At 40.0% G+C, this 14,615-nt stretch overlaps 1 protein-coding gene across 1 annotated transcript in view; it reads right to left on the reverse strand.

The window, feature by feature from the left end:
• The window catches only part of jarid2b (jumonji, AT rich interactive domain 2b), a 114,205-nt gene extending 102,040 nt beyond the window's left edge, over positions 1 to 12,165 (reverse strand). Inside the window, exon 1 of the mRNA XM_020932560.2 lies at positions 11,621 to 12,165. Coding sequence (XP_020788219.2) covers positions 11,621 to 11,665 — 45 coding nt within the window. The 5' untranslated portion in view covers positions 11,666 to 12,165. The remainder of the gene's footprint in view (positions 1 to 11,620) is intronic.
• Between the last annotated feature and the right edge of the window lie 2,450 nt (positions 12,166 to 14,615).

Here is a 14,615-nt window from a genome sequence, read left to right on the forward strand (position 1 = left end):
TAATGTATTGAAAATGAACACTACACAGAATATCAGTCTTTCTTGCTAAATAAAGTGATTTCTGATTTTATTTATTCATGTATGCATTTAGTATTATTATTATTATTAACCCTAACTGTTCATCTTTAGATTTGTTCTTTCTTTTAAATTGTTGAATAAACAGTATTTCTTTTGTGACTAAACTTGGCGCAAAGGCTTATTATGTAAAATGGAAATCAAAATAATGCTGCTTTATATTTTTGTGATAGGCTATTAAAATTCACCAAAAAAAGCGCAGCATATAACACAATTTCCTTAAATACGTTCTACACACATATGTGAAGTTGAATAAGCACTTCCTCTGTCACCCCCACACTGGTGTCTAGCCGCACAGACAGTCACGGCCCCACGTGGATTCCACAGAGCACAAAAGAAGGTGAATGACAGTTTTTTTTTCCTTTAATAACAAAACAGACAGTGCTCTAGACAGTTCATTGTATGCATGTGTCAAACTGGAAACTTTTTGTGCACCCAAAACCACAAAACAGAGGGTGTTTTTCATGAATGGGTATTTAAGTTTGTCTAAATCCAAGTTTATTTAAGTAACATAATGCTCGCAGACAGTTGGGGTGCAGTAATAACCAAATAAAAAACATAGTTAAACATTTTAAACATGAAACAGAAATAAAACACTACTTCCTCAAATTAACTGATTTAAGCAGAATTATGTGAAACTGTGAAAAATGTGTAAAATGACTAAATGTTCTGGTAGTATGACTAATAAGAAATTCCGGTCTTGAAATGTCACTTCACAATAAATCAATTTTGCAATAGTTCACTTACTATTGGGAAAAGGTCAAAGCCTATACACGTTTTTCACTCTTGTATTCAGCATTTATTAATACAGAATTTTCTTATCATAAAAGTATAAACAATAACAGATTATTTTAAAGATAATACATTTTCCTCTATCAAAATCTGTGTTTTCCTTCTGATTCTATGACTCACTGAAACGTGCTTGTTATTATAAAAATCTACAGGTGGAAAGCGAAAGCCTCCCATACGGCTACATGTCCGCTGCTCGTTCAACAAATTAGGTTTACTCTCATCTCTATGGTGACATCCTGTAAGTGGTTTGACAGATTATTATTAGTAACCTTAAGTTTCCGTTTTGGTTTAGCAAATAGTTAAACCACAAGTGTATATATGTGTGTTTCCCTTAAACTGTTCAAATTTCTTCTTATTTTCTTATTTCTTATTTATTTATTTGTAAAGGGACAGCACATATTAATGAATATTAAAAATGTAAATATATAAAGATTATAGCCAGCATGACTAATTTCCATTTTCAGTCCCTCGCCAAATTGATGTACTTTTCTCTGTCCTGATTTCACAACAACAATCACACAAAAGTACATAAAACCAGCACACTCACTATACATACAACACACTCACTGTACATACAAATGAATTTAAAACAATTCATTTGAAGTTCAAAGTTAAGGGTTTAAGATATAAACCAAGAGTTAAACAATTTAAAAGAAAATGTAATTTGGTTAAACATGGTGACATATTTGGCCGTTGAACAACCACTGTTTTAAAGCTTTAGAAAATGCTGCCAGTGTTGAAAGTTCTTGTATATGAGCTGCACTGTGTTCCATGTTTGACCTGCTCAATAAGCAAAACAGAGCTGCCCAAAAGCACTTTTCCTAAACGGCACAGAGCAGTCACCTTTAGAACCTGCTCTGGTTGTGCGATTTGAATTTCTTTTCACAAACTCCTTCAGAGGAGGTGGAGCAAGATTATTAAAAACTCTGTATACCAAAATTAAATCTGCATACTTGATTGTGTTGTCCCAATTTAGAAAGATTTAGAAATGCATGAAGCTCTTCAGTGTCTTTAGTCCTGGTTTAGAGCCTGGTTTGCTCCCATCCTATATTACACAAAAATGACTCTTGTGAGCTTTAAGTCATGTTAGAATGTTGTTAATTCCTCAAAAATATACCTGGAGTTGTGTTTTATTTCATTCACGCATGTTTGTCTGTCTACATCTCCAAAGCTCTGTTTGAGACAAGAACTCAGCCTAAATATGCAAGGACTGTGTGTTTAACATGTGTGCATGAAACAAACCACAAATTGCATGTTTTTGGGGAGGAAACAACATTATAACAGATTAGAAAACGGCGCAATATGGGTCGTTTAATCTGCATTTCATGCGATCTGGAAAGCCAAACACTGCCTGCAAGTCTTCATAAATACATCTCCTGCAAAATACCAAAGAAGGAGGATATCCTACTTCTATAAGCCCAATTCATTTTCCTCTGTTTTGGATTTGTGCTCCTTGACAATCACAGGTTGGCATTTCCATGGCAGCTCGTAGCTTGGCCCCTCAGGCTTGTGGATGTTTGAAGTGAGGCCAGAGGGAGACCAGCCAGATATTCAACCCCAAACCTGGCACCCTCTCCTACAATGGGCAATGCACTTTAGTTCAGTGCTCTGAGGCCTGTAGGACACCACAGCATCGGGGGAGATTTGTATGTAAAAAAAAAAAAAAACCTGCCCCAGTCTATAGAGGGGGGGTTAAAACAGCCTGAACAATACCTCTATCTCCCCCCTCTGCTCGTCCCAGTGGAGCAACTTGAAAAAAACACCTTTAGCTAAAACGAAAAGGAAAATCAATACGCAAAAAAAAAATTCAATCAATATGGCTGTTTGTCAATTCATACAGTTTCTATTGTTCTCTATGGAAAAGAGCATCCTCGCTGTGCACCTTTATACAATTTATAGAACAGGAGAACTTTAAAAAGGTTCATAATGGGAAAACAAATTAGGACACACAAAATTGGAGCCACATGCATGCGCCAACAGAAATTGCGGGTTCCAATTTTGCGATATTGATAAATCTGACATGTATTGTGTTGCTATAATATATTACACACATGCTTACAGCTCTTAAAATTCAACTTATGCCAGAGCCAACACACAGGATGACAACCCCAGCGGGCCAGATTAGAGCATTTGGTGTGTGTGTGTGTGTGTGTGTGCGTGTGCGTGTGTGTGTGTGTGTGAGGGAGGGGGGAGGTGTGGAGGAGAGGGTTCAAATCCCACAGCTGTGTAAGATCAAACTAGAGAGAGGATTCCAGAGTTTCCTTTGGCAGAGCGAATCAAAACAAAAATGGGCTAAAAGCATGCGAGACCACGATCGAGGAGCGCTGAGAACACGCCAAATAAGTGAAGCATTTTGATCTTATGAGTGAATGATTAACAATACAAACCGTAAAAACACTTGTAAAGACATAGCCACTGAAGGTTAGTCTGTTGATAATTTTGTGGTCGTTTAGTTTGCAGCCTTCCAGTGTGCCATAAGCTTAGGAGACCACAATACAATTTTTATGGAGGAATTTGGGTTATCCACTGAATGTAGAATCACAAATGGCACCATGTAGGGAAGGTTTAGAGCCTGGTGAGAAAGCAAAAGCGGTTTTATTTACTATGTTGATTTACATGATAATTAGAATTTAAGGTCAAGGGTACATCTGTTTTCTAACCACCAAATTCTGTCTTTATGAGAAATCAGGAGGCGGTAAAAGGACTGGTATTCAATTTAAATGCAACGCAAATTGTAGTTGTTGTAGTTTAATTGTAGTAAAGGACCCATATTATACTATTTTCATGTCTGTTATAGTGTTGTTTGCTCATAACAAACATACCAGAAGCTGCGTTGTGTTCTTCTCTCAAACTGAAAGCACTCTGTTCCGCCTTGTGATCCATTGTCTTTTTTTTTTTATCCATACAACTTCACTAGAATCATAGATCATTTCAGATCTGGAATTTTTTATCCCCAAATGAACAAAAGGTAAAAGGTACTGGTTAACTTGAAAACTGCTTCTTTCACAACTCCAGGTATGTTTTTGAGGAGGTAACAACATTACAACATGGCTTAAAGCTTACAAGAGTCAATTTTGCATGACATAGGACCTGTAATTGTAATTATGATAGGCACGTGTCACCAGGAGCAACAATGTCTTTGGGCAAGTAATAGTTTTCTCCCTTTTGCCGTGTCCTGTGCCCTACATAAAGCCACTGAGCCTCTCTCCTCTTAGTCGCCGTGTTGAGTAATAGAGTGAATGAGGCACGAGGGTGGAGGCGAGAGACAGATAAAGTGGAACAAGGGAAAAAAATCCACTTGGTATTCTATTACAAGACAAGACGTGGGGGAAGTAATGCCTTTCTAGTAGCAAGTGGAGGATGGGGGCAGGGATGTACAGTTATAGTATGGGGACGTATTGACCTACGAATCAAATAAAGTGTTTATTCTGGCTCTCAGCTCCCTCCAAGACCACACGCACCCTCCCCCTCATCGCTCCCATGAAACAGCACATCCCACAACCAGCCCCACTCCCCCCACTGTTAATGCTGACACATCCAAGTCATGGTGCTGCAAGACGCAGGCAGATTTAAGCTAAGTCGTTTTCAAGTGTTGACTCAAAACGTCCTGTAAATCCTGTTTTAACATAATTGAGTAGATTATGCAAGTTCTAAGTGTCTAATTGCTCTCGGTCTGGTGATGCAAGAGAAAAGTGGATTTAAGAAATTATGTGCAAATCCAGGCAAACTTTACAGGTGTTCTCATTACAATGAATACAATAGTAATATAGTTTAAAATGGATTTACAACTTGAATATCACCAGACTTAAAGCTGGCTAATTATAGGTGCCAACCCCAAAAGGAAAAATCGTAAAGAATCCTTTTAAAGCTGCATTACCTGACTTTTACTCATGAATTATAGTGTGAAAAAGTGTGACAAATACAGGCAAAGATGCAGTCATATGAACACTCGGGTTAAGGTTAGTATGTCATAGGGCAGGGGTGTTGGCCTTCTGGCTTTCTGATGAACTGGCCCACATTATATTGGAAAGTACTTTTTACTGCTGCTTTTAAATACTCTACTATTATACATTAAATAATCATTATTACTTTAAAATCTCAGACAAAAGCTACTTTTTTATCATTCACAGTACTGACCACCCTCCACATGGTCTATCTTTCAATATACTGCCTTCTAATAAAAAAAAAAAAAGAAAAAAGTCTGGACACCTCTGTCATGGTGTTTGTGAGACCTAAGAAAGAGCTGGATAGATGGTTTAAAAATCAGGTACCCAAGCTTTAAGAATGGTTTGTTTTGCATAATAAACATTTGTGAGATTATGATCTGGAAAACAAACACATACAATCAACATACATCAGATGACATAAGAAACCTTTGCCAGCCTAATCATTAATACACATGTTCAAATCAAACATGTCAGCACATTACGTAAAAGCAGCGGCATTGCCCAGTCACACTAGTTACTGCCTGCAATGGGGGATGGGAGCTCGCTGCCACTCTAAATCATCCCTGCTTAGAAAAGGCCAAATGCTCCAACTCCACTAGAGAACACTTGAACAGAAGGGGGGGTCAATCTTCAACTAACCATGCAACCTGAAAAGCCACAAACCACAGCTGCGAAAAAAGACAGATAATAATAGTGAAATATTTTGAAATTATCAAGAGAAAATAGATTAAATGGGAAAGTAATTCATTTGCCAAAGCAGCTCTGTGCCAAAGAGGATATGAATAGAGTGGCTAGTGGCTCATTGGCAGAGCGAAATAAACTGCTAGATCATAAAAGATGATTCATAGATTACTAGATTGAAAATGTACAATGATGAAAATATGCTAAGTGCAAGATGAATGAAATTTAATGGCATTTAATGAAGATTTGAAATAAATTATTAGAATACGAAAACAACCAAGGCAATTCAAATAATGCTTTTCTAACTACAGGCATCACTTTAGTCCGGGTGTAGTCCGGGTGTAGTCCGGGTTTAGACCGGGTTTAGACCGGGTTTAGACCGGGTTTAGACCGGGTTTAGACCGGGTTTAGACCGGGTTTAGACCAGGTTTAGTCCAGGTTTAGTCCAGGTTTAGTCCAGGTTTAGTCCAGGTTCAAGTGTATCCTTCAGCAATGCCTTTTGTATCCTCACAAGCTGAATAATTGAAACTCAATTTACCACAGTTTCAGAAACCATTTTAAAATCCATTTTCTCGGTTGGTCAGAAAAGTTTAAGTACTTTACTATATTGCCCAGTGCATCTTCCTGTAATAAGTTTGAAAGGGGAAGCTGCATTATTCCAGGCAGAGGGAGTATAAGGAGAGGAGGATCGATACAGAGTGAGGCGCTGCTCTGTTGCTTCATCCCTCAGGGCTTAATTCACCGGACGTGTAAAGACGCCCGTGTCACAATAGAGGATCAGACAGGATTGACCATGGGATGAAAATGTAAGAAGTGTTTATTAAACTGATGTAGCTGGAGATGAAGAGGGAAGAGGCCCAGTCGGTCAGGAGATCCAGGCAGAGATGGGCGTAATGGTCATTAAAGGATCATGCCAGGACCATGAAGTTAAGAACAGCAATTTTTCAGAAACACAAAAAGAAACATTAATTTAGTCAGAATGAGGTAAAAAAAAAACAACAACAACAACCACTGAATAAAGCCACATCAAGGCAAACATGAACAATTCTGACAAACTAACCAATTTTTCACAAGCATTTTGATTGAGAACTCACTGAAATATGAACTGCAAAACTAATACAATCTCATGCATATCAGATGTTTTAAAAAGGTCAAAACTCAGGGTTAGCAGGTTCCATACCTACTGATACAAGATATTTTGTTGTTTGCAGAGGAAATATATATTACTTAAATAAATGGAGATTATAGAAATTGTAATGTCTTGCACATATCTTGCTTCTAAACCAAGCAGTATTGCCAAATCCTTTTGTGGAGATTGTGGACAAATTTGAAAAAGTACACTTAAATGCACATGGACACCAGCCCTCTCAAATTTAAAAGATTTTCATGAAGTAAGAGCTTTCCAGTTGATCAGCAATAAGTCTATCTTACAAACCATGCCTTTGTATTTTCAGGGAGCTACATCCATAGGTTTACATCTCGACTGTCGGACCAATCACACAGCTCGATCTAAACTGCAAGGCCAAAGCAAAGACAAAAGCTAAAGTGTTGATTCAGCTCGTAGGAATCGGGAGCGGATAAGCAGACTACACACCCACACACACACATGAACAGGCTCTGACCAGCTGTCCCCATCTCCACCACAGCACCAGCACCAAATCTATCATTGTATAAAAATATGCACAGAGCCTATCACAACTGCACCATGTCCAACAGTCGAGTCATAAACACAGACCACCACAGGCCGGAGGTGGTTAGAAAGAAAAACTTTAGTTCATGGGATAAAGTCATAATTTTCACTTGAGAAGTAGTAAAAAGTCTCAATTGGATATTTTGTAATTCTTTGCTCGCAATGTTACTTATCATACTAACTATGTTCAGGGGAATGTTGTTTCTGCTTAACATTTTAAAAACAAAAAGTAAACTCTTAAAAATCCATACTGACAAAAAATATATATGTGTGCTATTGTTTTATTCTATTGTACAAGTTTTTATTGCTGTATGCAAAGCTGTATTGAGCCTTTTCTTTAGTATCAAAATAAGAGTTTGTAATTTTAATATTGTTAAAATACTAATTCAAGGTATTTAGGTAAAGTCTCACACTGTTTTCTGTCTGTATTCCAATGTAAATGGCCAGAGTGCTGCTGCTGCTGCCGCCATTGCCCTGGGCACACCTCCCACACTGGGCTCAGGCACAGCCTCTCACCTACTGACTGCAGGTGTGCTCTCAGAGACCTTTGGCTGTGCTGCAGTGCCAGCAGTACAGAGCCAACAGCTGATAAGACAAAAGCTGAGGTTGCATAATAGAGTGACATAATAATGCACAGTCAATGAGAAGGCACAACTTAGCACGTAACACCAGATACATAGGGATGGGGTTAACCAGTTTCAAACTGAAGGTGGTTAAATAACCTATTATTTTACATGAGGGTATAAAAATGGACACGGAGTATTTTTCTTAGTAACAAAAAACGTTTTACATTTCAGTATCATGGCAATGCTACACTTCCTATAGGAAAATATTTGCAATTCAGAGTCAGTTGTTTGAAAGACGAGTGTGACTGGGGCCTTTGTGGGAACTACAACTTCCTCTCCACAACTGTTAACAGCAGTTTGACGTCCCACTACCTGAATCACAGAGCGTAAACAGTGCCACATGTCTGGGCACTGACACTGTGGGCGCATACTTGTAAAACAGGATACCCGACATTTCCTCACTCTACGTCACATACTCTGTTTGATTACACACAATACAATAGATAAGTATTTCGCCGTACTTACAAACGGAAGGTAACCATAGACAACCATAAAATCAACAGGCCGTAAAACACAGCTTGCCTTTAACGCACTTCAGTCGCCATAGTGACATCGAGACGGTAAAGTGCTGCCTGCCATGTTGCACACGTGACGCAATGGGTGCAAATGAAAGAGGGTTTTGCATTGAAACATAAGGTTAAATGAAGCGCATGCAGCAGAGGCATGGAGAAAAAAACAGCCCCTGACCCTGTGTTCACGGAGCGACATGAGGCCCACATTTTATTTGGACGGCCCAGGACAGAGAGTGGAGAGAGGGGGGACAGGGGCAGCCTCTCCCCCCCTCACTATTTTTGTTTCCTCTCTTTGTGCACATTCTACACTCGCAATGCAATGGATTTTCAACTTGGCCCTCATCAGTTGTGTGCCTGATGAAACAAACACTGACAGCCTCTTTACATTTGTAAAGGCCCCTGCAGCAGCTGGGCTTGTCCCACACACACAAACGTGCACGCACACACACAAATGTGCACGCACACACACACACACAGTCTTTAAGTCAGGCCCGGTCCCAGCTGGGGCCTACAGGAAGAGCAGAGTCGGCACAAAATGGCCCTGGCTGCACTGAGCTGCACTCTACACTCACATTTACAAACATGCACAGTGTGTGTCATGTTTCTGGAGACAGGACAACACACACACACACACATTAGCACCCGCTTCTTCAAACATTTTACCACCCTCTGACAGCCTGAAAGACAAACAATTAGGTAATAAATCTGGAAAACAGAGTTCTCATTACACACCATGTGATGTAAGCAGAGCCTGATCAAATGCAAATGAACAATGACAGAACTCAAAACATGCATTAAAGAGAACTCAGCTTTTCTGTTCAAATGACTTGACCTAAATCTACTGTAGTAGACAGATCATATGTTTTATTATTGCAGAGGGAGGTGGGGTAACAACTCGCACTCATGTTTCAGGGGAAATGGTTAAGCCAAGCATGTATAATTGTCTTACGCCAATTAAGGGAGGGGGCACAGAGGGGGAGGGGCCTGAAGAGAGGCCAGGAGTCCGACTCTAAAGGAGAAGAGGGGGGCTCGGCCAACAGGACGAGTGCCTCCGGGTGTTGTGGAGACACTTTTAAAGACACACTCGCTCCTGGCCCGACCTTCAACATGAGGTGCAGCTGCTGAGAGCACATGACAGATGTGGCACACATGTGAGCGCACACACACGAGCACACACGAGCACACACGCATACACACACACACTCCTACTACACTTCTGACAATACACAAGTCCAGATCCAGAGAGAGGCACTGTGGATCCCATGTGCAAAAGGGACTTTTGATACACACAGTACTGTTATGGCAGCTTCCTCAATATTAAAAAAAAAGGACCACTATAACGAGCTTGGCAAGACATTAAAATGTTCCAATGTGGTCATCTTGAAGTCATCAGATGTGTGAAATTAAAATAATGACCAATGAGCAGTAGCTGAAGGGCCACCTTCAGCCGTAACAATTATGACTTGTATTAAAGAAAACACAAAAGTGTCTGGAAGTGTTGGGTCTAAGGCATATTGCGTACAACACAAAAGTTTAACATTTGGTCTCTAAAAGAAGACCCATTTTCTTTAAAGACAAGTTTTAATAGTTTCTAAATTCACTTTGATTCAGTGAATTAATGTCCCAGTGAAATATCCCAGGGCAGTGTGAGTTCCTTCAGAGCAGTATTGATACAGCTTTTAATGCTTTTAACCTGTTGCTCCTGTAGAACACAGGCCGACAGTACTTTTCACCACCTCATAAACCGAAGTAAACAGGGTCTTCTTGAGGAAATAGGAAAGTATCATTTTGAGAGTCACTCCACCACATGTAGTTTGGGTAAGGTGGGAGGGAGAGGGGGCGTGCTGTGCAGATTTTGGCTCGAGAGCATGAGCAGACATGATACGCCTCGTGCAATTAAACCCAACAATGCGTCCATTAGGGCCAAGATGATAATTCACAACAACAATCTTCAAAGACACGAGTTTAAAGGCCCAGACACAGACAGGCAGAAGCCTAGCCGGCGTGAAGTCATCAGAAAAAAACGACAGCAGCGCGCAACTTAGTGGAGCGATACGCGGAGCAAGGCACAGTTTGGGAGATTAGGACTCTTTGTTTCATTTATGAAGCAGGGCAAATAGTCCATCTAGTGACTTAACCTATGCAAACCGTAACCTAGCTTTAAAACAGACCTGCTCCTTGGCCTTTAAATTCACCAGTCGAACTCGCAGAGGAGAAAATGGTTCCTTCTTGTCTTCATACATGAGCCCCTGCAATGCGACTAAACATACCCCCTTTAAAAAGGACTCTTCCGACAGTGCCTTCTCCAATATCTTTTTTATGAATCCTGGCGAGACCTGGGCGCTTATAAACTAATCTCCCTGGTACTGCAAAAATCTGAGCGATCCCCGAGCAGGCTGCACCAATATCTGTTCGCTTGCAGAGGTCACGCGAAGAGAGTTCAAACTGTTCTATGAATGAGGCAGACAGGTCTTTCACTGTGGCTTTAATATCAAGGGCACTGGCATAACAACAAACCAAAACGTGTCCCCGAGACGTTAAGGTTGGAAATTGTACGTGAATGTGCTGAATTGCATGACCCCCTTTCCTCTCTCCTCTCCAGCTCTGCCTCCTCGCTCGCTCACTTTGCATTGAGAAAATTAAAGAGCCAAAACACTCAGCGAAACATGTCGGTTTTTCCACGAGCCAAGAGTGCAAAGATACAACAAGCCGCGCGGATACGAAGTAAACTGTACAATTGTGCGACGTTTAGCTTTACACTGGCCTCACGTGCACATTTTCGAGGAGTTTAAAGCGCCCATAAAACGCGGCTCAGCATGGGACGAAATGGAAGCCGAAATAGCTGAGCCATGGCTGCCAGGCTCGTCTCACAGCTCTCAATAGGGGAGGAAAGGAGAGCGAACAAAAGCCGTATGCAAGTATACTTCTCAAGGATTACGTTTTAAATGTTTCTCTGGCATTTTGTCTTTCCAAAACACACCATGCTTTTCGGTCACGCGTAAAAACGACCCGAAATGTGGTAGCACCCGATGTTCCAATAGAATAAACATGTCGTTGTTGGAACACTGCAACAGACACTGAATAAACATTGCTGTCTCTTTAAATACAAGAATATAATCGTTAGCACATGGCCGTAACTTAAACCACTGGCCTTAAACGAAAAGGTGACCCCAAAAAGCGCACAGAACACCTCATGGTAACCTTCACAGCTCGCGATCAAAGTTTATGCAATTTCATCAAAACGACCAAAGCAAACTTGAACATCAGCTCCGATAGAAAAGATAAGAGTGTACTTACATATTTCTTTTGGATAATATTCCTCTTAGGTCTTTCTTTACTCATTATGGAATCCCCAAAATGTTTGGCTCTAGAGAGAATGGCCACATGAATTTCTTTCTTTGACTCTCGCCTCTCCCGGAGCACCACCAAATGACGATTTAAATCCCCGGCTTGATAGGAAACGCTTGCAGCTTTTCAACAATCCTCCTTCGATGTTTTCCGTGGACGAATCGCTATAAATCCCACAAAAAGATCAAGACTCGACGACAAATGCAGACGGTCTGAAGCCAAACTCACTTGGGGATAACATAGTCAAAACAAATGCACAACAATAAGTTCCATTCGCCAGAACAGCTCGGCTTCCACTCGTCTTTGCGCACTCGCTCCCGGCTCTTTTAAAATACATGAATACGCGACGTGATCCTGACAAGTCACATCTTGTTTCTGGGTCACACTGGGACGGTAAACCAATAAATAAAATGAAAATAAAAGATTAGTTGTCGCGTCTTTTGCTGGAGCCTGCGGTCGACGAGAGAGCTCTCCAGCGGCACTGCTCTACTGACTGACTGACTGAGGCTGAGGAAGAAAGAAGCCGCTCCACCAATGAGAGCGCACGCAGCCAGCGGCAACTTTAAACCCACGCACTCCGCTACCAAAAGCGCAAGATATTAGTGAGTTTAGTAAACACGGTGCGTAAAACTGTTTATAATTATAAATATAGACTAGAGGAGGAATATTAATGCGTTTTATCAATATTACGCTACATCGTGCGTGTTTAATTCAAGTTTCTAATGAACCCACGTTTTCTTTTTAATAAAATTTAAGTAAAAAAAAAAAAAAAGTGAATCATATCAAATATGCACACCTATATTAAAAGTTTTTCTTGAAAACCATGAGTCACAACTTGCACAGCTGACGCCTTCTTTAATTTCCATTTTATTTTCCATCAATAGTCATCTAATTGGCCTTTGTTCGGTCCAAGTCACATTCCAGCCCAGATAAAAGAGAAGAGAAAAAACAAAACAAAAGGGCTTCCCCAAAGTTTGATGTAAATGAGATCCCCATCCCCCACACGCCACGCTCATTCACACAAGACCTGCGAAGAAGAAGTTAAACATTACTCCAAAGAGCAAATATCAAATGTTTATCACACAGTGATAATAAAATTTAAAATAAAAGTTAGATTTTATTTCTTATATAAAGCATAATCAGTAAATCAAGCTTATGAGCCAACAGTTTTAATAGTGTATTATGTTTAACTCACTTTGTACTACTCTATTCAAAGCATTTTATAATACGTAACTTGTTAAACTGTATAAATAAAGCATATTTTTAGCAGGTATTTGTTTTGAGTTTTTGATTGCATATTTTTGGTCTCCTGCAGCTCTTGAACATTACCTTGCAAGACAGGAATTTTCCATTGTGGGACATATAAAAGTTCTCTTATCTTAGCCAATAACAGAATTAAAGTAAGAAGAAATTTGCAGTTATTTTCAGGACGCTCAAAGATAAGACACAAGAAACAAGATACAAGAAAGATAAAAAGAGTGAATCATATAGAGAAAAAGAACTAGAACATTATAGCCAATAGATCTGACTAGATTTGAGTGCCTTAAAGGTGGAAAAGCATTATATAAACATTTTACCATTGACCATAGATTTGAACTGATAACATTTAGCTGGTATTTTGATATTTATTACTCATGGTTGTGAATTATTTGATTTGTCATCCCACTCAACAGAAGTGGGCTCAGTGAGACATCATTATGACACCCTGAGTGGGACAGTGGCTCCACATGACCTGAGCACCTGTTTCAGAGAGCTGCAGTCCGCTCCATATTTGAGCAGGTTTTACACACAAGTATAGACTGTTTTATTGGAATGAGGTCTGGCAATCGTCCATTCATTTTACAGAGGAATTTGTCTTGATATTGTCTGTGCTTTGTCACCCAATACGCACAGACTTTATGTGTACTTTCTGCTTAGCATATTTTCTGCAACATCCCTTTCTTGCAACAATATTAGGTATCCTCTGCTTTTACATGCAAAAAAATACATTCTTATTTTCATTTGACCCACACATGCACAAGCAGACTCCAGTCAAATGAAGCTCACGAGGCCAGCAGTTATAGGAGAGAATTTGGAGCCGAGATTAGGAATTTATTTATGGACAAAATCACAAAAAAAACACCAGGATCATGTAGAGCAGGTTGATATAAACATTTTACGACCAAAATGACGAGTCTCACAGCAGCAATTACCAGAGGTGGGGACTTGCGAGTCGTGACTTGAACTCGAGTCAGACTTGAGTCACTATTTTTAGGACTTGAGACTTGACTTGATAAGATGGACTAAGACTTGGGACTTGACTTGGACTTGAAAGTCAACGACTGGGGACTTGACTCAAACTTGAGGCCTGTGACTTGAGAAGACCTGAGAAGAACTGAGAAGACTTGAGAAGATCTGAAAAGACCTGAAAAGACCTGGGAAGACCTGAGAAGACTTGAGAAGACCTGAGAAGACCTGAGGAAGACTTGAGAAGTCCTGAGAAGACCTGAGAAGACCTGAGAAGACTTGAGAAGTCCTGAGAAGACCTGAGAAGACCTGAGAAGACCTGAGAAGACTGAGAAGACTTGAGAAGACCTGAGAAGATCTTAGAAGACCTGAAAAGACTTGAGAAGACCTGAGAAGACTTGAAAAGACTTGAGAAGACTTGAGAAGATCTGAGAAGACCTGAGAAGACCTGGGAAGACCTGAGAAGACTTGAGAAAACCTGAGAAGACCTGAGAAGACCTGAGAAGACCTGAGAAGACCTGAGAAGACTTGAGAAGACCTGAGAAGACTTGAAAAGACTTGAGAAGACTTGAGAAGCCCTTTTAAATCTGACTTCTTTCTATTCTGACTGTAATGAATCATACTAAGATCTTGTCATAACATTTAAAAAGGAAAAATGTGCATTTCTACAAATCTTATATACTCTATAAATACTAATAGAAACATATACTATGACTTC

This window comes from Boleophthalmus pectinirostris, unplaced genomic scaffold (assembly GCF_026225935.1).
Source record: "Boleophthalmus pectinirostris isolate CB_2022bp ecotype Guang Dong unplaced genomic scaffold, ASM2622593v1 HiC_scaffold_21, whole genome shotgun sequence".
In the NCBI taxonomy this organism is placed as follows: Eukaryota; Metazoa; Chordata; class Actinopteri; order Gobiiformes; family Gobiidae; genus Boleophthalmus; species Boleophthalmus pectinirostris.